The sequence below is a fragment of the Bos indicus x Bos taurus genome, chromosome 4 (genome assembly GCF_003369695.1).
Source record: "Bos indicus x Bos taurus breed Angus x Brahman F1 hybrid chromosome 4, Bos_hybrid_MaternalHap_v2.0, whole genome shotgun sequence".
NCBI classification, from domain to species: Eukaryota; Metazoa; Chordata; class Mammalia; order Artiodactyla; family Bovidae; genus Bos; species Bos indicus x Bos taurus.
This window is the reverse complement of record NC_040079.1, coordinates 63,282,414-63,306,276: the sequence shown is the minus strand read 5'-3', so window position 1 is coordinate 63,306,276 and position 23,863 is coordinate 63,282,414. Positions and strand designations below refer to the sequence as shown.

At 39.4% G+C, this 23,863-nt stretch overlaps 1 protein-coding gene across 3 annotated transcripts in view; it reads left to right on the top strand.

Annotated features, from left to right (window-relative positions):
• The window catches only part of DOCK4 (dedicator of cytokinesis 4), a 477,735-nt gene that overhangs the window by 270,200 nt on the left and 183,672 nt on the right, over positions 1 to 23,863 (top strand). For all 3 annotated transcript variants that reach the window (XM_027539557.1, XM_027539555.1, XM_027539556.1), the window contains exons 13-15: positions 12,682 to 12,807; positions 22,215 to 22,339; positions 23,312 to 23,474. In XM_027539557.1, coding sequence (XP_027395358.1) covers positions 12,682 to 12,807; positions 22,215 to 22,339; positions 23,312 to 23,474 — 414 coding nt within the window. The remainder of the gene's footprint in view (positions 1 to 12,681; positions 12,808 to 22,214; positions 22,340 to 23,311; positions 23,475 to 23,863) is intronic.

Genomic DNA, 23,863 nt, shown 5'->3' with positions numbered 1-23,863 from the left:
AAATCTACAAACAAAAATTGCTGGAGAGGGTATGGATTTTGAAAGGTAACCCTGTTACACTGTTGATAGGAATATAAATTGATAACATCCACTATGGAGAACAGTTGGGAGTTTCCTTAAAAAACTAAAAATAGAGTTACCATATGACCCAGCAATCCCACCCCTGGGCATATACCGGGAGAAAGCCATCATTCAAAATGATACATGCACCCCAGTGTTCACTGCAGCACTATTTACAATAGCCAGGACAAGGAAGCAACCTAAATGTCCATCAACAGAGAAATAGATAAAGAAGATGTGGTACATATACACAACAGAATATTACTCATCCATAAAAAGGAGCAAAACTGTGCCATTTGCAGAGACATGGCTGAACCTAGAGACTCTGATACAGAGTGAAGTAAATCAGAAATAGAAAAATTAATATCCTATAACATCACTTAAAAGTGGAATCCAGAAATGATACAGATGAACTTATTTGCAAAGCTAAAATAGAGATACAGATGTAGAGAACAAATGTATGAATACCAAGGAAAGAAGGGGGTGTGGGATGAATTAGGAGATTGGAATTGACATGTATACACTATTGATACTATGTATAAAATACTGGAAATACTGGAACTTACTGTAGAGCTCAGGGAACTACTCAGTGCTCTGTGGTGACCTAAATGGTAAGGAAATCCAGAAAAGCGGAGATGTAGATATACGTATAGTTTATCTATGATAAAAAGCTGATGTTCACATCCAGGAAGCTCAATGACTCATCAGTTTTACTCTGATAGATATACTATATGTATATCTCTTGGTTCAATTTGCTGTACAGCAAAAACTAATACAACATTGTAAAGCAACTATACTCCAATATGCTATGCTAAGTCACTTCAGTCGTGTCCGACTCTGTGCGACCCCATAGATGGCAGCCCACCAGGCTCCCCCATCCCTGGGATTCTCCAGGCAAGAACACTGGAGTGGGCTGCCATTTCCTTTTCCAATGCAGGAAAGTGAAAAGTGAAAGTGAAGTCACTCAGTCGTGTCCGACTCTTAGCAACCCCATGGATTGCAGCCTAACAGGCTCCTCCGTCCATGGGATTTTCCAATAAGAATTGCTTAAAAAAAAAGAATAATATTAAATCTTAGTGAGAACAGAGAGAGTTTGTGCTGCTTGTGTTACAGTCAACTTCTTCCCTTCCACCTGGCCTTACTCATCATGATGGAAGTTCTGCTCTGGGTGCTTTATGGCCAAGAGGGTAGGACTGCTTCTCCTTTCAGCTCTCAGTCAAGGGATACTGTATCTTATCAAGAAGTGAAGGCCTCCAGTGTCTCTCACCTCCATTAATTGTGGGTTGCACAGGCTACATTCCTGGCAGAAGTGGCTCAGAGGTTGGGGTCTCCCTTCTACCATCTGGCTGCCACTCTAAGGCAGAGGCTCTGTCCCAGACAGAGAGTTGAGAATAGTGAGGCATCAATTGCCCTTGCTCCAACTCACTCATTGGCTGGAGATTCCACACGAAGAGACCACAGGTTACTGCTCCAGCCTAGCTTTCGCCACATAAAGCAAGGGTGTCACTCTAAAGAATGGACTGCTGTACCCACCTCCAGTTCTGGAGCAGTGGATCAGAGATTTGGCCCAGGGAAGAGGCAGTTTATACAAAGAAGCTCTCCTGAAAGAAAATGGCTTTTATTTGAAACACTACAGAAATTTAAACCTATAGGAACTCTTGAAAACTGTAGACATTGGGTGGAAATTTTTTTTTCTCAGAGAAGACTGAAAGAAAAGGAACAGGACCTCATAAAAATTCCACCAAGCTCACTGACATATAAAACGAGAGTACCAAAAGGAAAGGAGAGAGAGAAAGGAGCAGAAAACATATTAAAAATAAATATTGACAAAAAACTTTACAGATTTGATAAAAAGCTGATGTTCACGTCCAGGAAGCTCAATGAATCCTCAGTTTTACTCTTCCTCTTTCTGATCCCGTTTTCCAGACAACACTAAGAACACTTTCTTAAAACACAAATTGAATCATGTTTCCTTTATTTAAAATTCTCCAATGACTTCTTGTTGCATTTGTGTTAAGTGTTAGTCACTCAGTCATGTCTGACTCTGAGCCCACCAGGCTCTTCTGTCCATGGGATTTCCCAGGCAAAAAGACTGGAGTGAGTAGCCATTTCCTTCTCCAGAGGATCTTCTGGACCCAGGGACTGAACCCCAGTCTCCTGCATTGCAGGTAGACTGCCATCTCAGCCACCAGGAGGCATCCCCTTGTTGCATTTAGAATAAAAGTAATTAATCATGGCTTCCATGACTGCTGCTTATCTTCTGGTCTCCCCTGCAGCCTCATTTGACTCTGCTCAGACACAGGGGCCTTCTTCCATCTTCTCCATCACCCCAAGCTCTTTTCTGTTGCAGGATCTTTACACATGCTCTTTCCTCTGTCTGAAGCACTGTCTTCCCATTTTTTGTATTGCCATTTGTTTCTCTTTCCAAGCTTGAATGTTACTCTTTCAGAAATGACTTCTAAAACCATTTATCTTTTATTATTTTTATCTCAACTTCTGGTTTGATTTCTTTATGACAGTTATCACAGTTAAAAAAGAAAAATTATGGTAGGATACTCAAGAAGTTGTTAAAAATGGATTAATTCTGGTAAACAGAACTCAGTAATTGAGGTAAGGAAGTACATTTCCTTCCATAACAGAACCTTTAGTACAGTTTGACATATGCATGTACTACGTAAAATTTTTTTAATCTAGTTAAATTTTAAAATGCCCAATTCTTTAATGACTAACAGACAGCATCTATTTCATGAATGAATCAAAGACACAGTTATCAGATGTTTGCCTTAAGTTTGTTTCTTTGGTTTCCTAGTACCAAATAGGAAAACATTAAAAATAAAAAATAATTTACTGAACTCTAAGGAGGTTGTATTATCTTCTCTAGCTTTGAGGTTTAAGGCCCTAATTTCTGTATCCAACCCTGCTTATTGGACTCAAATGGTTTCAAGTTTTTTCACATTTGTAAGTAATAATGTGAAGAACATCTCCTGTATTTCAGAATATGACTTTAAAATAAAGCTTTAGAAATGGGATTATTAAGGAAGAATATGAGATTTTTTTATGAATTTTGCCACATTAACAAGATAAACAGCAGCTTGGATGGTCATTTTGGAATAAAACCTGGGACAGGTTATTGAAGACATTAAAGACAGATGTCAGAGATTTTTGAAAAGTTTGAAACCTGTAGATTCAGGATTGCAGTATTAATTCATAAGAGTGGAAAAAAGAAGAAATTGGAGACTGAGTGGAAGAGACTGGTTTCAGATGTAGGTTTACTTTCACAGTCTCTGTGTGCTCAAAACAATCATTGAAGTTCATGCCTATCCTCTATGATAACCAATGATATTAATTTTAATCCCTCCTTAGTTCTCACCTAGACTGTTAAATTTAGCCATAATTTGTATCCTGCCAAGTCTTCTTCTGTTGTACTGCCAGAATCCTCTTTGTCATATAAAAACTTGTTCTGTATCTCATTTCCCATTTCAAGTTTTATCAGTTCATCACTTGTGATGCCAACTTGACTCCTTCCTGTGCAGTTTGTAAGGCAGGCTTTCAGTCTCTGGCCCAGCCTCTCTTTCATGTCTCCCCCTACATTCTACCTTCAACCCAATATACCCTTCTTTGGATTTTGGAATTAGTAGCCACATAGTGTTATGGTACTATAAATGTTCATACCCCAGAAATGTATGCCTTTATGACAGTATTAGAAATTGAACTAGTGATATAGCCTTCAATAATTTTACTAGGAACCAGAAGACCTCAGTGATTTCAAAACAAAACCAGGCAAAGACATTTCTTTTACCCATTCTATGTTTTTCTGTCTTTGCTCACAACTCCCTGCTGTATTTTATGTGTCTTCTCTTTACTCCATTCTAAAAAAAAAAATAAATAAAACACCTCCTTTGATAAATTATTCCCTGCCTTTTTTCATTTAGATTTTTCTATGTTATATATGATGATTTTTTTCTCAAATCTTTTAAGCTTGTTCAATTAGTCTTATCTTTCAAAATGAGTTTCTTTTAATTTTACAGTATTCTGGCTGTATTGAGATAAAAACCTAATTCATGGTTTTGTCTTTGCCACACTTTATTTTGAGAAAAAGTAAATGAAGCAAGTTTTTTGGCCTTCTCTTAGCATGTGGATGTTTTTAAATGCTGAAAATGAAAAGAAAAGACCGTTTCAGTTTGGTCATAAAACTTCATGAGATTTCTAATTGAGAAAATTAAATGACTCAGGATTAGTAGACATATGCCAACTATGTTCTTCGTTTCCTCCCCTATAGGTCACTTCAGAAATTTGTTTGTTATTAGTTTGGGTTTGTAATGTGATCTTTGGATACCCCACTTGTGATGATGTTTTTGCACTATTATCATATCTATTCTTAGCTCAGATGTTTTTAGCATATGTATTTGCAGAAGATATACTTTAATATGCTACCATTTTTCTTCTGTACTTGTATAGAAACTCAGGAGAATTAAAAAGAAAAATGTAATTGTGTGGTATCACTTACTTGTTGCATTTTTTAAGTCAGTTACTTAATCTATTATGATTTTATTTCATACTTTAATTTGGCAGATTTGTAAATTTTTTGAAGCAAAGGGCAGTCATTGAATTAAATATTTTTGAGATTGATAGTTCTTAAATACTATATAGAGTAAATTTTTGCTCATTTAATTAACTTACCCATTTACAATTTAATTGTGCATTGAAGGCACACTAGTCTATGTTCTTCACAGACTACTTGTGTTATTGGGAGACAATAGGGATTGCAAAGATTTTTAAATAAATTGGCTTTTGAAACATGGTAGACTGCCTTTTGTAACTTTCTCTTCAACTACAAACACATAAAAATGCTGAATAAATTGTAACCAAAATGTGGTAAGAAATATAAAACAAAGCTTCAAAGAAAGGAAGGGACATCTTGCTGACTTGTGTGGTGGTACTGGTGGTTCAGTTGCTAAGTTGTATCGGACTCGTGCGATCCCATGGACTGTAGCCTGCCAGGCTCCTCTGTCCATGGGATTCTCCAGGTGAGGGTTCTGGAGTGGGTTGCCATTTCCTTCTCCAGAGGATCTCCTGGACTCAGGAATCGAACCCTGGTCTCCTGCATTGCAGGCAGATTCTTTACCAACTGAGCTATAAGGGAAGCCCTGATGACTTGTATGCTGCTGCTGCTGCTAAGTTGCTTCAGTCGTGTCCGACTCTGTGCAACCCCATAGACGATGGCCCACCAGGCTCCCCTGTCCCTCAGATTCTCCAGGCAAGAACACTGGAGTGGGTTGCCATTTCCTCCTCCATGCATGAAAGTGAAAAGTGAAAGTGAAGCCGCTCAGTCGTGTCTGACCCTTAGCGACCCCATGGACTGCAGCCTACCAGGCTCCTCCGTCCATGGGATTCTCCAGGCAAGAGGACTGGAGTGGGGTGCCAGGGAGGTCCAAACTGGAGGGGTAAACACTCCAGTCGGTGCTCCCACAGGGAGGAAGGGTAGGAACATAGGTCCTGACATTTGGAAGTTTAAGTTTTAAATATTCCATGGAAGTCAAGACATGATTTGTTATATCTGCTCCCTTTCCCTCTTTGCTGATTATTTTATGATGGATGGTTGCTGTTGTCATTTTACTGTGGCCCATTTTCAGTGGGTATTGCTTTATTCACAGGAATCCCAGGAACCGTGGGAGTGAACATGATAGTGTGGAACGATTATACATTTCCTTTTTTCAGGCTCCTCCCCTGGGACTAGGTACTTACCCTAGATTTCATTGCTATGGATTTTTCCAAACTGCTGAGTTAATTTAAATTCAGTGGCTTAAGCTTAGATTTTTCTGTCTCATTGGGGAATCATCTCCTCTCATCACCTTTTTAAAACAGAGAACAGTTCTTTCAAGCCCAGTATTAGAGGACTCATTTCTAAGCATCACTTGTGTATTCCCTAAACCATGTCTCCTAGAAGTTTAGATCATAAACTATCAGGAAAAGACTAAATAAAAGGTAGAAAAATGGGTTCATAATGAAAAAGAAAATAGGAAGCAATGAACAGGGAGAGTTTTTTAATCCATTCATCAAAAAATATTAAGCATCTCTAATCTAATCTATGGAGAAGGCAATGGCACCCCACTCCAGTACTCTTGCCTGGAAAATCCCATGGACGGAGGAGCCTGGTAGGCTGCAGACTATGAGGTCTCGAAGAGTCGGACACGACTGAGCGACTTCACTTTCATTTTCCCCTTTCATGCATTGGAGAAGGAAATGGCAACCCACTCCAGTGTTCTTGCCTGGAGAATCCCAGGGACGGGGGAGCCTGGTGGGCCACCGTCTATGGGGTCGCACAGAGTAGACACGACTGAAGCGACTTAGCAGCAGCAGTAGCAATCTAATCTAAGCATCTCTAATCTAATCAAGAGGAACTAAAGAGCCTCTTGATGAAAGTGAAAAAGATAGTGAAAAAGCTGGCTTAAAACCTAACATGCAAAAAACTAAGATTACGGCATCCCTTCCCATCACTCCATGGCAAATAGATGGAGAAACAATGGAAACAGTGACAGATTTTATTTTCTTGGGCTCCAAAATCATTGTATTGTAGATGGTGACTGCAGCCATGAAATTAAAAGGCACTTGTTCCTTGGAAGAAAAGCTGTGACCAAAATAGACAGCATATTAAAAAGCAGAGACATTACTTTGCCGACAAAGGTCCGTCTAGTCAAAGCTACGGTTTTTCCACTAGTCATGTATGGATGTGAGAGTTGGACTATCAAGAAAGCTGAGCACTGAAGAACTGATGCTTTTGAACTGTGGTGTTGGAGAAGACTCTTGAGAGTCCCTTGGACTGCAAGGAGATCCAACCAGTCCATCCTAAAGGAAATCAGTCCTTAATATTCATTGGAAGAACTGATGCTGAAGCTGAGGCTCCAATACTTTGGCCACCTGATGTAAAGAATGACTCACTGGAAAAGACCCTGGTACTGGGAAAGATTGAAGACAGAAGGAGCAGGGAATGATAGAGGATGAGATGGTTGGATGGCATCACCGACTCCATGGACATGAGTTTGAGCAAGCTCTGGGAGTTGGTAATGGACAGGGAAGCTTGGCCTGCTGTAGTCCCTGGCGTCACAAAGAGTCGGACATGACTGAGCAACTGAATTGAACTGTCTTCTTGGTGCTTAGCTTTATTGGTGAGAAAGAACTAAATAGAATTTCTTAAATTATTTTAAAGACATCATTGAAAAAAAATTAGTGTACTGCTTAAATACCAAATGAGCACAACTGAAAGAGAAACAATCATGTGATTATAACAGCAGTGGTAGTTGTAGTAGCAGCTGCTAACATTTTTAAGCACTTCCTTTATAGCAGGCATTGCCCAAAGTATTTTATGGAGTTATTTTACAAATGTGAAAACCAAAGAAAGCACAGAGAAGTTAACATTGAGGCAGGGTCATGATGCTGTGTGACAGGCTTCTTAAACTGCACACTTAATCACAATGTGTATTTATCAAATATATTTGCCACAAATTTCCATGTTTGCATTATTATACATTTGCTATGTGTTATTTGGTTCATTGGTGGCAAAATGGCTGATCTAGTTTAAAATCAATTTTGCCTGCCACTTAATAAATCTTGCTGTGTTTGCCACTTTTTATGTAAAAGTGCAGAATTTCATGCATTTAAAAGAAATCGTCTCACAGAGTGAGTTAGCTTCAATTCCTAAGAAATTAGAGTTCCCAAAGAATCAAGCACATTTGGTTTAACAGATACCTCATGCAAAGAGTTGACTCATTGGAAAAGACTGATGCTGAGAGGGATTGGGGGCAGGAGAAGAAGGGGATGACAGAGGATGAGATGGCTGGATGGCATCACTGACTCGATGGACGTGAGTCTCAGTGAACTCCGGGAGTTGGTGATGGACAGGGAGGCCTGGCGTGCTGCGATTCATGGGGTCGTAAAGAGTTGGACACAACTGAGCGACTGAACTGAACTGACTAAAGCCTTTCTCTTCTGTAGTTCTGTTCCATAAGCTATTTAATCTTGAAAAAACGTTGCTTTGTGATTCTAGATTAATTATTAATTAATGACTAAGTCTTTGTTTAAAATTAGTTAAAAAATCTTTATAATTGGGTCATAAATATCTAGAGTGATTTTTTAAAGTTTAGCTTAATGCTTATTTCTTCTATTAAGAGTAACATTTTTTCCTTAGCAATTTCATTTTTGGTATTTATGTTAAGTGCCAGAAGAAAACTGATTGTGGGACATTATTGATCTACTTGTAAAATTAAAAATTTAACCGAATTTTATTTGTTGTCATAAAAATTTTCCCTGAAATTTCAAATTCCATCAGTCATAATTTTTCTTTACTGTAATATTCCTATCATGCATTTAACCCATACTGCTTCATATTCTACTTACATGTGTGTGTCTTTCCTTATTGGATAATCAGCTTCTATGGAGCAGGAACCCTATCATATATTAATACATCCTTATATCTTGCCTTTCATCTTCCTCTCAAGCTGGAAGTTATTGCCTTGCCCAAGGTGGACAGTTTAAATTGTGATAGCAATAAGTTAAAGTGTGCAATAGAATTTTAGAAGTTGCTTAAACCAACCTAGATAGCATATTCAAAAGCAGAGACATTACTTTGCCAACAAAGGTTCGTCTAGTCAAGGCTATGGTTTTTCCTGTGGTCATGTATGGATGTGAGAGTTGGACTGTGAAGAAGGCTGAGTGCCGAAGAATTGATGCTTTTGAACTGTGGTGTTGGAGAAGACTCTTGAGAGTCCCTTGGACTGCAAGGAGATCCAACCAGTCCATTCTGAAGGAGATCAGCCCTGGGATTTCTTTGGAAGGAATGATGCTAAAGCTGAAACTCCAGTACTTTGGCCACCTCATGTGAAGAGTTGACTCATTGGAAAAGACTCTGATGCTGGGAGGGATTGGGGGCAGGAGAAGGGGACGACAGAGGATGAGATGGCTGGATGGCATCACTGACTCAATGGACGTGAGTCTAAGTGAACTCCGGGAGTTGGTGATGGACAGGGAGGCCTGGCGTGCTGCGATTCACGGGGTCGCAAAGAGTCGGACATGACTGAGTGACTGATCTGATCTGATCTGAAGCCCTAGAGAGAGGGGTAAGGTGAGGATAGTAAAGTGATCTAATAAGAAAGAGAATAGGAAGAAAATACTGCTCTGTGAATATGCCTTACATCTTGAGCTACTCTTCTGAAAGGGGAGGATGAATCTTCAGGTCATCAGAATGGGTGAATATTTGATGTCTCCCCTTTATAGTAAAGAATAATTTCTTTATGTTAATACAGTATTTCTTATTATCTAGTGAGTCATTTGTCCAACCTGTTCATTGTAGTCAGCATAATTAAGAACCACTAGAAGAACAGGATCAGGAGTTTCCCTGATTGAAAAATAAATAATATTGCTATGGCTCTTGGTGGGCTGGTCCTTGTGGATTCACTATTATATCATGTTTCTTTGACTTCCCACTCTTTGAAGTTTATTTGTTATGCATTGTGATTTTTTATGGAAATCGAATAGATGATTTGGGAAGAGCCAAGTACACTGTGGTCAAGCTCTTGGCCCACGTGACCTTCCTAGTTCTTAATTCTTTGTGAGTTCTTCATACTGAAGAAATTGGGTCACTTCAACAATACCTTGCCCTCCCTGCAAATTGATATCAATTGGCCAAACAAATGAAATCATTATCCTGGGCTTTCATCTTTGTCTTTGTAAACTTTCAGACTGCTATATCTTCTAACCAAATGTTAGAATGCATCCAACTCTAGAATGTCTGGTTTTCTTTTCTCCTCCATACTATTTTGTACTATTTTTCCTCCATACAATTTATTTTCCCTCATCACTTCCTCGTTGCCTCATTGGCTCCTTTCTGTTCATTGTCTCCTACGTGGATCCTCTCTATCCTCTTGCATGCTCTCATCTCTATGACTCTGGCTGTCTGGAGAACATTGAGGCATTTTTTTGGTTCATGCTTACATCTGTGTCTTCCGTGAAAACATATTTTTTCTCTATTTCCTATGTTCAATTGTCTTTAACATTCACATTGATTGAATGCCTTTATTTTCTCATTGTCTTATCGTTTCAGCACACACACACACACACACACTCTCACACACACATAGGAGTGCTAAGTCTCGTCAGTTATGTCCAACTCTTTGCAACCCTTGAACTGTAGCCCACCAGACTCCTCTGTCCATGGGATTCTCCAGGCAGGGATAGTGGAGTGGGTTGCCATGTCCTCCTCCAGAGGATCTTCCCAGCCCAGGGATAGAACCTGCATCTCCTGTGGCTCCTGCATTGCAGGCAGATTCTTTACCACTGAGCCACCTGGGAACTATATATATATGTATAAATTCACTGATGGTTAAATGAATTCTGGCTCCAGTAGAGCCAAACAAGAATCCTGGTCACTTTCCCTTCCTCCAACCTCTATCCTGAATAGCAGGATCTGTTTTGGTTTTTTTTTCATTATTGTTTAGTTCTTTTCTCTTCTTACTTTATACATACCATATAAGGTTGCTAGTATCTCTGATCAAGTCCTTTGATGAGAATTTCTAATAAAATGAACTGCTCTTGCAAAACATCACAGGACCTCAGGGATTTAGTGCATGTAATTCTCTATTTGAAAGCATTGCTGATAGTACCCCAGAACTGCAACAGTGTTCTACCCAGCAGGAGGGACTTTTATTACATACCCTATCTGGCACACACTGCTATTGTACAAATACCAGACCCTGATGATGTTCGTGATGATGGTGACAGTGTGGGTGAATGTTTTGAAGGCAAAAGGACAGAAGTAGGAGGAGAACAGAGACACCAGTAATGAGGTGGGGGTAGTGGAGAGCATGAGTCAAGAAGAAATAGCTGCTGAGACAGATGGATTATAACATGTGTTAGTTTATCTTCGTTCGCCTGCCTCTGGGTTTTAAAAGGAGCCAACAGTACCACATCAAAGTTGTCACCATTAAACCATCCAGACTGCTCATTCTCCCCTGCTTCAGTCCATGTGGCTTTCAGAGGGCTGATGTGCCTCCATTTTATCGCCTCAGTCACCCAACTCATGTGGGGTGAGGGTGGGGAGTGAGCTAAAAGATAGTTAGGTAAAAATAAGATGAAGATTTAATTAAAGTTCCTGAGTGCCTGCCAGATTTAATGTAATTCTCAAAGCAACTTTCCAACACCAACATTCTATTAGATCCACACACCAGAGGACACGGTGATGCAGCCACATCCTGGCCTTCTTTGCTTACGTCACTGCCCCTTCGGTATGCCTCATCCTGGTTTGGTTTGCACCCCAGGAAAGGCTTCATCTTCTCTCTGGGCATAATGCTTTTCCAACAGAGCACTGCTTTTGTTGTTGCTTCTTATTGCTGAAGGGGAGTGAAAGGAAGATACTAATCTAGATGCATGGCAAATATCTTACATTTGTTTCATCCCAGCCTGATTGTTGCCAGGCTTATGGTGTATGTTGGCAATTAGCTTTGTAGTGCTGTGTGTTAGGAACTGGGAATGACAAGTGGCACAATAGTAAGGGTGTTATTGAGTGAAAAAGGTGATCAGAATGTAGATGGAGGATTTTTAGAGTACGGTTTGATCATCCTCTTGATTCCATCATCCACATTCATTTTGAGTTCAGGTTAATGATGCTTGAAAGTTTTTTTTTAAATATAAGTCACCTTTGACTGGTTTCATTTTCTATCACTAATGTAAGTGATGGACTTTTTTTTCTTTGTTTTAAAATAATAGATGGAAGAAGGAATAGGGAACTAAAAGAGAAGCAGCATGTTGAAAATAGGGAAACATTAAAAAAGATAAGACATTAATTTTTTTTTCTCTAGCTCTTGCCTGAGGTTTGGAAAAATGAGGTATGAAAAATGTGTCATTCAGTGTCTTGAATATATTCTACTGTGGTCATGTCACTATAATTGGGGTAACAAAAAAAAATAATTTTTACCGTTTTACTGACTAAATTTCCTTTTGTTTATCTAAATGGCCTGCATTTTGTTATATATGCTTGGTGGAAAATAATGTGATTATTAGTTTGTACCATATATAATATTAAGAATACAATGTTGGTTTCATTTTAATGACCTTTCTTACTTAAAAAAGAAACAGCTCTATGGATATCCTTAAAATCCTTGAATTTTAATGTCTTTAGATTTGTGCTCATCTTTATGATATTTGATAAGTAATTATTTACAGACTTTATGGAGTTTTTAAGAAATTAGAACTCCCATTTTAAGTTCAGTGTCTTCCAGGGCTGAAATGCCCCTGCCATTTGCAAGGATGAGTTTGGTGCAGGGCTGTTTCTGTCAGGCAGGGAATGGAGAAGTGGGTGTTGGGACTAGCAACCAAACTTCCTCTTCTTAGTGTTCTGTTCAAGTTTTTTCCAGCTTCTAGGGACCTTCTTTATAAGTGGATAAACTAAGGTGGTCAAGTTGGAAAAGTGTTCTCTAGATATTTGTCTTATAGACTCTGTTAATTTTGTCTGAATGTTAATCTTTAGTTTAAAACAATGATACCATAGATTTGGACTTGTTGAAACAATTTCAGTTTCTGTTCATGCTATTTCTATCCTTCTGTTTTTAATTCTGGTCTCATTTAATTTAGGTTTAGCTGTTTCTTTACAACTCTTACATGGAGACATTGAACAAATCAGAAGGGAATACTCATCAGTATTTTCTCATGGAGTATCCATCACCAGGAAGTTGGGTTTTTCTAATATTATTATGCCTGGTAAGTGACTCAGAATGAACCACATGATGAAATATGGCTATTTTGTCTCCTTTTGGCACTTGAGAAAGTTTTCAAACTGTCAGCTTCAAAGAGTTCAAATGGGCTGTGCTGAAGAATAAATTGAAATACTTAATTCTTTTTTTTTTTTAATCTTTACATTTTTTTCACATCAGGATGGATAACTTGTAGGGGCCATGCCTGCTTTTCATTATGACCATAATAAGAAGGAAAACTGAAGTTGAATTCAGAAAATATTTTACCCTTTGGTGGGAAGTATTATTGAAGTCACTTAGGGGAAATCCTTACAAGTTTTGATAAGAACATTTATTAAGCAATGGTTAGCCTTTCTTGGAGGATTTTCCACCAGAGGTATATATGTATGTACTAAGCAGCCATATGCAAATACCATATGTATTTTTAGTTCTATTTGTATATGTACATCAGATCTATATTAGCAACCAAAGGAGACTCCAAAGGAAAATCCCAAAAAGTGTTTCTGAGTGAAAATGGTAGAGATTAAGGAGATTCACACTATCAAAGTAAATGCCAAGTAATAGTCTTTCGTAGGGATCTGCATCCTACCCTACACAACCGAGCAAAAAAATAGAAAAACCAAACAGTCTCAAATTGTTGACAGTATTTTTAGAAACAAGATCCTTTAAGTCGCTGTTTAAATCCCATGTGTAAAAAGCGAACCATGAATATTGCTTCAGACGAGGCCCCTGTTACAGCTGTAAGACTTAGTGGTGGGCTTGTTATCCATAAAGACCTAACATGTTGCAGAAACTGACCGGCATTGATCGCTATGACATTTGATCTCCTGATGGAAGTCACTTACGCAGGGAGGGCTAAGAGAACGGCCTGGGAAGTTTCCTGACATGACCTGACCCAGCTTAAAGACCCACTCTGCCTGAGCATCTCCTGTTTCTATTGTCAAAAATGACTGTTTATAGCACTGTTTACTTGATGGCATGTTATCCATTGGCTCTTGGAACCATTCATTATTTCCTTCAGTTGCTATAAATAGCTAGTATTTCCTCTTCAGCAGAAAAGAAAAAAATTTCATCCCACTGGGAAGCAAATTGATGGGTAAATCTAATATAAAAAACATATTTTAGAACAGAATGCAGCCAGCTGCTGGAAGAATTCCTCAGCTTGGTCTCCGAGCAGTATCATTGAGAAATGGAAAAAATATCAAGCAACATGACACTTCACTGGCTGAATAATTGTCTGGGATGTGCTGTGCTCACGCAGCTCTTGTCTGGCTTTAATGATGGAAATGAACTTACTGTGGAATCAGGCTTGCTTCTGTCCCTTCCCTGCACCACGTGATAATGGCAGGGTTGTGCTGACCAGGGACTCAATCTTCCCAGACACATGTCTGTAGTGCCTGAGACTGCAAGAGATTTTTTTTAAAGCACTTTCTTTTTCTTCCATTTTTTTCTTCTTCTTTGGCTTCTGAGTCTTACAAATTGGATGAAGAAAGGAGAGATGTGTGTATAAACTTAAACAGCTGAAAAGAAAGCAACTTTACAACTCAATGGAATGTTTTACATTGGCAAACATAACAGTCGTTGTTTTGTTTTTCTTTATTTTCAGAATTATGACTTGCCAATTAATTTTCATTCTCTCACTCGTGGCTTTGATGAAAATTTGAGCTGAGTTTTCAATGAGAAAAACGTATATGAACAGCATTTCTGATCCCAGTGTTGTACTGACAGTCTGCTAATGTGATGGTTTTTTTTTTTTTTTCTCTAGACTTGTCCTCCAGGGTTAATTTTGTGTTCTGATAGAGGTCAGGATGGGTGAGGCATGTGTTTATACCTACAGGACCTTCATTAACTTAGTCACTGCCTTTCTGCAGAATGAATTATCTGTGGTCCGGACACTAATGGGAACATACACACAACTTTTCTTGAGGGTCACAGAATGTCATCAATGCCAAACTCTTTTTGGAATGGGAAAAACATGGAAATAGAGATTCATCTCTTGGTCTGTCTTTTACACGGGTTGATCTCTGGAATATCATCTGGTATAAAGAGGCAACCTGCCCCTCTGTTTCTGCCTTGTCACGAAGTCCTCTGTTACTAAGGGTCGGTCATTCAGCACTTTATTTCTTAGCCTTACCGAATTTCCAAAGAAGAAAATTTTCCCTCTGTGAAGCTCCATTACTGCCACCTACAAACCAAATAACCCTGCAGAAAGTTCCATGGTCTGGTCTCTGAGCTTATGAGAGGGAGGGCGCTGAAAATGTTTCAATCAGTGCTCTCCAGTAGAAATACAATACAAGCCACAAATGTACCTTTAACTTTTCCAGTAACCACTTGGAAAAAAGGTAGGAAGAAAGAGATGAAATTAATTTTAACAGTATATTTTATTTAACCCAATGCATCCAAAATATCCTTTTAATACATAGTCCATATAAAAATTTTGTAATGAGTTGTTTTACACTATTTCACCTTAAGTCTTTGAAGGCTGGTAACTGTTATACTTTACAGCACATCTCTTTTCAGCCAAGTCCCATTTCAAGGACTCAGTTGCCACGTGTAGCAGTGGTTACAGGATTGAATAGCCAAGCTCTAATGTCTTAACAGACTGTACAAGCAGAGCTTGAACCTTTGCTGAATATCAGGAAGGAGTAATTTTCCACCCCCCAGACGTTTTGGAACAAAGTCGGCTGATGTGTCAGGCATGTCATGGGCGATCAGGCCATGCCCTCCTCCCACTGTAAGGGTCCACTCTTATTCTGAGTTTATGGAGTCATCCTGGTCTCCATACTTTATCTTCCCTACCTGTACGCACTCTCCTGGAGACTCATTCTCGTGTGTGTGTGTGTGTGTGTGTGTGTGTGTGTGTGTGTGTGTGTGTTTTAGTCACTTAGTCATGTCCGACTCTTTGCGACCCCATGGACTGTGGCCCACCAGGCTCCTCTGTCCATGGATTCTCACATATCAACCAGTAAAACTATCCCTGTTTGTTGTGTGTGTGTGCTCAGTGGCTCAGTTGCATCCAACTCTTTGCGACCCCATGGACTGTAGCCCACCTGGCTCTTCTGTCCATGAGATTCTCCAGGCAAGAATACTGGAGTGGGTTGCCATTTCCTCCTCCAGGGGATCTTCCTGACCTAGGGATCAAACCCACATCTCCTGTGTCTCTTGCATTGCTAGGTGGATTCTTTACCACTGAGCCACTCTAATTAATACCTTCCAGTGCATTCAATTTTAGTACATCTTTAAAGTTCTTAATCCTACAAGGAATTATGGGGAAGTCGTAGAATGATGGGGCCATGAAGGGTTGAGATTTGGAGACTAAAAGACCTTGCTAAAAATTATTAATAGAGCCTATGTTTCAAATGGTTGCCAGCAATAGTAGCTGTGATAGTGACTTCAAGATTTACGTTTATTTTCCAAGTGTCTTCAAGAGTAAGCCTCCTTTTTGTTTTTAGGCAATAGTTCAGGTAAGTCAAACTTCTATTTGGTCAAAGTTGACTAGATAATGATTTATAAGACTTGGGAATGAAAAATGTTGTAGGTATGTTTGCCTCCCATTTAAAAAGATATATAGTTTTATTCTTTTAAATATATATATATATATATATATATATATTATTAGTATTATTTACCACTTACTGGAAGAGATATGTACATCACCAGATGGAATTGCCTCAAATAATCATTCTTTTAGAGAAAGAGGTGGGAACCTACTTGACTTGGTCTTCTCTAAAAAATATATCCTAAATCTAACTAAAATTCACCACCTCCCAGGCAAAGTCATGGACCTCTGCATCACACAGTTGCAACTGGCCTGTTTAAATCTGAACCCCCTGATCATGCCCTTACCAAGGGGACGGTGGTCTCTTAACCAATGAATGCCACAGTGACCAAGGAGAGAGAGAGGCTAAGAGTCTATAGTGTCACCCTAAGGGTGGATCCCCACCCAAGTTCACAGTGGGGGAGAGGCTGGTGCCCCCAGATTAGGAAGCTGACATGCCTCACTGCCCGTGGGTGTAGGACTTTCCCCAACTGCTACTATCAGAGATGCGTGTGTTGTCCTAGAGTGTAAAGGGCACCCTGTTCCTGCTCCTTTTTCTCTGCACTGCTGCCTGGAAAGCCCCTCATGACTGCTGTTGCTCATTTGCCAGTGTTTGTTTGATAGTCATAAAAAAAAAAATTAATTTCCTCCAATATTGTAAAATAATTAGCTTCCAATTAAAATAAATAAATTTAAATTAAAAAAATTAAAAATCTACCCCCTCAAAATTTCAACACCTCAGAGTACTCTTTTAAAATAAAACAGAAACAAGAACACCAGCTATGTTTTACTCAAGCATACTGCATGAGAGAAATCCAAAGTTAATTTTTCATCTCATGCATAAATTTTCCATGTATGTGGTTTGCTTTGATTTCAATTACCTGGGAAGCTTACCCTTGCCCCTTGCTCTGTCCCCTCCTTGAAGATGTCCTGAGGTGACGGAAGTTTAAGTGTGCATGGCATATTGTATTCATTTCCTATGACTGCTGTAACAGATCAGCACAAATGGAGTGGCTTAAAACAATGCAAATGGACTACAGTTCTGGGCGTGAGAAATTTGCACGGGTCTTTCTGGGCTAATATCCCAGTATTAGCAGGGCTGTATTTCTTCTGATGATTCTGAAGGAGAATCCATTTCCTTGCCGTTTCTAGCTCCTGGAGGTGGCCTGTACTCCTTGGCTCATGGCCCCACATCATTCAACCTCTGATTCTCTCATCGTATCTCCTTCTCTGACTCTGACTTTTTGCCTCCCTCTTATAAGGATCTTTGAAATTAAATTGAGCCCATTCTCATAATCAAAGAAAATTTTCCCATCATAAGAGTCTCAACTTAATCATGTCTGTAAAACCCCTTTTGTCATGTAAGGTAACCTATTCACAGGTTCATGGGATTAGGACCTGGACATCTTTGGGGAGGTAAGGAAGTGCCTGCTACACACACAAAGGGCCATCCGGCTCAGCTACATGTCCAGTGCATGAATTTCTTCCTCGGGTCCCGGGGGATGGTTTCCTGGCTGTACTTGAGTACTTAAATGGCCAAGATCACATCATCACATCTCATGTCATCTCTCAAAATGACTTCCTTCATGTTGAACTCGTTTCCTTTTACCTTCTATCCACTGGGTTGAGTTTTTCTGCTTGTAACCTCAACATTTCAAAGCTCAGTTAACTTCTTGTCACCCTCATCTCTCCACTGATGAGTGCCTTCTCTGTATTGTTTATGGTCTGAAGCATACATGTTCTGTCTCGTTCCTAGAAATGAAATCATTGCTTAACAACAGGTCTGGCCAATTAGGGTGGGACTAATATCTCCCTTGTTTAGGGCATTGGTTTTTTGGAGGCAAAGGCTGAATTGCGCTAGTTTATTTGATGAATGTTCTTACCTGTTGAATTACATTTTCATGGGTAAACAGAGATACTGGTAATACATTGGACATGTTTCTTAACATGTTTCTTAATCTCTGTACTTCAGTTTCCTTATCTGTAAAATGGAAATAATAGGACCTTGTTATAAGGTTTATGTGAGGATTTAATGAGATATTCTACTTACAGCACTTGGCAAAGTACCTGACTACTGTGTAACTATCTACTACTAAGCACCATCATCATAATCTAAGTTCACAAAAATCCTATAGTCATTTACATATAGTCTTTTGTTTTTAAGAAGTATGGAAGCTTTTATTTTCCAGCTTCAAAAGTGACAGTAATTGTCTAGCACAGAAGAGGCACTGGATAGTCCCTATGGCTGGGGACAGTGTTTTACTTGGTGTGATGAGCTCGTCCTCTGTGACTTTATCCAAGGCATTCATAGGACAGAATCAAGGTTTACAGAACTGATAAAAGCCTGTTGCCCATTGAGGATAAGCCACAAATCAACCCCATTGATTGTAGTTACTGAACTCTTTTTGAATTTGTTCCTACTGCTGTGGCCTTATCTTTATCTTGTCTACAGTGATATTTTGAAGGCTTCCCAGCGAAACAGGGCCTGTGAAACAGAGGAAAGTGTCAAGCACATCAAACTTACAGAGTAATAAATTTAAGAGGTGCAAGGTGTTAATAAACATTGTCAGGCAAGTAGCTTTTCATGATTGGTGCTATGACTCCATTTCATACTCACCTTATGATTTCTCTCTTAATTACCCAGGATTTGCTTTCTCAACATCATTTGGGCTTATTAGTTTCCTTTAGGTTGGCTTTCTCTAGAGTCAACCTCAAGTGTATTGACTTTAATTAACACTTGTTTCAACTTTATCCTTCGACATATTTTGGCAAAACATGGCACCTTGCAGTATTAGAACACAGCAAGCTATGGATTCCTGAGGGGGGTGGACGCATGTAGAATGTCATCCAGGAGAAATGTTCTTGTCATGTTTTCTCTTTTCAGAGAAATCTTACTTCAGTCTAAAAACTTTGCAAAATAAAAATTTTAAAAGAAGTTTGGGGGAAGATAAAGAGGGTTTCAGGGACAGTTGCAGTTAAAGAACAGAAAAGTACAATGTGTGTATAAGGTGTTTTTATTTATGAATGTGTTGTATTCTAGAAATTCTACAGAAAAGGAAACAACAAAGCAGCCTTGTCCCTGCTACTGGCTCTCCCACCCCTACCCCTGCCTTTACCACCTTCCACTTGAGTGACACAGACACGTGAGGCCCAAGGTTTATCTTGCCCTGTCTAGACTAATGTCACAGACAGGAGACAGTGGCAGGGAAAGTTGGTATCCAGATCTCCTTATTCCAGTCTTCCCGAGACCCTACATTCTTTAGGCTTATTTGAACTCAGAAGAGAGAGAAGAATCCAGCTCAGTTATAAGCTAACCCAGCTGCAGGGGTCCATTTGGGAAGCAAAGGCTTTGGAAAGACAGCCTCGCTTCCACAGATGTCTCATCCTCTTAGTGAGGGCTTCTCTCATGGGACAGCCCCTCTGCCTCAGTCAGCACCCTGTCCCCTTCTCTGTCTCACTTTGATCCATAGCTCTTAGCATTATTCAGGGTGCTCTGTGTTTTACTTCTTTGTTCAAAATCTTTTCCTACTAGACTCTAAGCTCTGCTGCAAAGGCATTTTTGCTTTGTCCTTTGCTGAGTCTGCTGGACTTAAGATAACATCTGACACATAGTAGGTGCTCACAGTCTATTTGCTAAATGAATACATGGAGAAAGAATTTCGTGGCCCTGGTGGTATTTTACTCTCCCTCCATCCCTGTTCCTCTGCAGGGCCCAGCCTGCACACAGCAAGAAACAGGTTGTCTTGCAGACCTTCCTCTCTCCACTTTGCTTAAGCCAGAATTACTGGCCCTGCCAATAGATGAATATTGGAAGTCCCCCTCCCAAGAAATACTTACTCTTCATATCCAGGACAGTTAATCCCCATGTGGTTTGGACAGGCTGATCACTCATTATGAGAAATTTCTAAGGTAAAAGCCCCTGTAGCTGCACTTCCCATTAATCAGTGTGTGTTTTATAGGCTGTGTGTCACCTCAACCACTCATCACATGTCACCTACTCCAGAAGCAAAGGAATTTTCCTACTGTTGTGTGTGGGGGGGGTGTGTTCTAAAGTACCTTGATTTTTGTATTGTTTTTTTACCTGGCAAATCTGTTCATGCGAACAGTATTGTCAAGAATTTCCCCTCAGACAGTTGTTGAAATAGCACATGTGCAGACCATTAGCACTGCAGGCCTGTTTTGAGTTGAAACTGGTGAATTTGGAAGACATAGTTTGTGAGCTTATTTATTCTGCATTGGAATTGTTAAAATAAATAGTGTTGAGAATGTATGTGTGTATGTATGAATATATATATATATATATAAATATATAGAAACTTAATGATAACTATATAGTAATTAAATGAATCAGGTTATAAAACTGTAGAGAATTTGTGAACTTTGTGGGGTAATATTTTCCTAATTTTTTAAAAAATTGAGATGGTTAAACAAGGAAACTTTCAGAGCATGCAAATGTGTGTGTTGAAATATGTTGCTTTTCTCCTGGAGTTCCAAGTTCATTGCCTTCTCAAGTTGGTTGTAGGAGCTACATGAGAGAACTAAGAAATTCATAAGACAGAGACCACTGTATCAGTTGTTTCCATTAATGTATTCCTTACATACACTTTCTAAAGAGGGTGTGAGATTTCATCTTTTTTAGAACTTATTCAGTGTCTCCCTTTTGTGGCCCATCTGTTTCCTGGTCAGGCAAGGTCATTTGCAAATGATGCTCTATTAAAAGTCCCCTTTGTGGAGGAAGGTGGCCACGCACACTGGTATTCCCCCATAGTTTTGAAAGCGAGGGTACTTTCTTATATACATTTCGGTCAGGAAGTTTGATAAATTTCCCAAATGTGGGTACATTTGTGTGGTTATTGTTCCTTCTGGTGATTTGCTTTCTTAAGGAGAGGTTTTTTTTGTTTTTTGTATTTTTTAATTAGAACAAAGCAGTATTGCTTTTGAGTGTTCAAATGTTTGGAAGCAGTGTTAAGTAAAAGTACATTCAACCTTGCTGACCTCGCCAGTATTTACCTTCAAAAACTTTCTAGTCACACGTTGTTGACTTACTTCTCATGTCCGTATCCACTTATTGCCTACCCTTAATTTAATTCTTACAGGAGAAATAAAAGCAGGTTGTCAAGCATGTTTGCCTCTCTTTGCTAGTTGGCATACAATTTCTATTTTTTTTTTCTTGCAGTAGTAAGAAAGGGGCAAAATGAAAAAGCATTCAAGTTTCATAAATAGCCAATGGAGAAAAAACAATAGATGATATATGTGTACATAGACTAGGTCAGTTTGAATCCAGGACCTTTCTCATTTGTTTTATAGCTTGGTGGCAAGAAATATTAAGCCAAATGTCTCTGTATGACTGAATTATTCTACATCTGTGTTTGTAAAGCACTAATCTGGATTCTTCCAGGGGTGAGATCATTTCGTCCATGAAATTTAGAAGATTGAAATTGTAACTGTACCCTTTGCAGTCCTATCATTTTCTTCCACTTAAGTATTTCTTCTTCTCTAAGTGCCTTGACTATAAAGTATTGAGACTAGTTGCTTTGAACCACCCCTGCTCAGCTGTCATTCTGTAATCACACCTCATAAATGAAATGAAGGAAATATTGAAAAATGGTGAAACTTAACAGCACCTTTCTACCCAGGTCCTTTATTTCCCTCCTAAATGTAAGTTTTCAGTATTGCTAATTTCAAGCTAGCAGAGGCTGGCCTTTGCTTTCCTTGGATGTTGGCAGTAAGGGTGAGGATCTTATTATAGAAGTATAAATATTGTATGTTGTATGCTCTAACACTATTTTTTATGAACTAAACTTTTCCTTGATAGAGCACTCTATTATACTTCCTACTATATATGTAATGCTGTTTCAATTTTCTCCTCCTGCTAGGTGAAATGCGGAATGATTTATATATCACTATAGAAAGGGGAGAATTTGAGAAAGGAGGAAAGAGTGTGGCCAGAAACGTGGAAGTTACGATGTTCATTGTAGAGAGTAGTGGCCAGACCCTGAAGGTACGTTAATGCTGAATTCTTTTTGGTAAAACAATTTCACATCCTTGCCTTGGGTTCATCTTTAGTGCGATCAGTTAACTTATGATTTGCAGTATTTTCAATCTTATTTTTCTTCTCCACCCCTGTGTAGTTTGTTTGTTTGTTTGTTTTTAATCATGAAAAGAGGGGAAATAAGCTTTCAGTTTGTTTAATTAATTGTGTCAAAAACATCCTCATAGCAGTTACTCCTTAAATGTAGCATTTTTATCCCATTTCATTTTTTTCCCTTTCATCTTTTATAGTTTTGGAGAGGTATACTTTTTCTTTGTGGAGCTGGGTATTTTTTTTAGTTGCTCAGTCATGTCTGACTCTTTGCGACCCCATGGACTGTAGCTCTCCAGGCTCTTCTGTCCATGGGATTCTCCAGGCAAGAATACTGGAATGGGTGGCCATCTCCTTCTCCAGGAGATCTTCCCTAGCCAGGGATTGAACCCAGGTTTCCCACATTGCAGGCATTCTTTAGTGTCTGAGCCCATATTTAATCCTACATATTTTCATTATGACCAAAATAGGACGTGGAGATTAGAGTATTGCTAATCGGGGTGATCATATCAGATTCCTTTGTGGAAGAAGTATTTCATGGGAGCCCCGGGGCTTACTGAGTTTTATAGGAAGGCACAGAAGGCTTTTGGCTGTGGCTGGTTGAGAATTTTGCTTTGTAGTTGACTCCAAGTTGGGCACGCAGTTGCTCAGCTAGCATGCGTCACCGAGGTCCACCTTTGAGCAATTAGGCCTGGGAGACCAGCCTCAGGATGAACCAAACACAGCCTGCCCGCAGAAGCAGGTGCAGAACAGCCCCGAAGAGGACTGAGGAAGTAATTTCACATTAAGTGCTGTTTTGGGAGCACACAGACACAGCAAAGCAATTGTTCTGCTCCTTCCAAAATCATCTTGAAATGAAGCTGTCTTTAACCTGCATGTTTCCTTTGTCAGGATTTTATATCCTTCGGCTCTGGAGAGCCACCGGCTAGCGAGTACCACTCCTTTGTGCTTTATCATAACAACAGCCCCAGGTGGTCTGAGCTGCTGAAACTTCCTATCCCTGTGGATAAATTCAGGGGTGCACACATCCGCTTCGAGTTTCGGCATTGTTCCAGTAAGTGGATGGAGTGTCTCCGTGGCCTTGTTATGTTGGGTACTGCTTACTAAGCTGAAACAACAGTGTGGCATAGTCTGTAGAAAGTGTGTCACAAACCAGAGACCTCCATGAGAAAGAAATGGAGGTGAATGGAATCCTGGGACGTAAATGGTGCCATTCTCAAAAAACCCATAACCTCTATGGAAAGAGATGAAAAAGAAGGAGGAAAAAAAGTAGCTGTAGAAATCTACAAGGTTTTTCTTAAGGTGATCACTTTCATAAAAATCAGTTCATCACTTTCACAGCCTAGGAAGACTATACAGAAAGAGGAGATGCGTTATTAAAGGCCTGACGGGCTTGTGTGGTCTTAGGCACCCCTGACCCATGTGCTATCTTTTCAGCCAGGA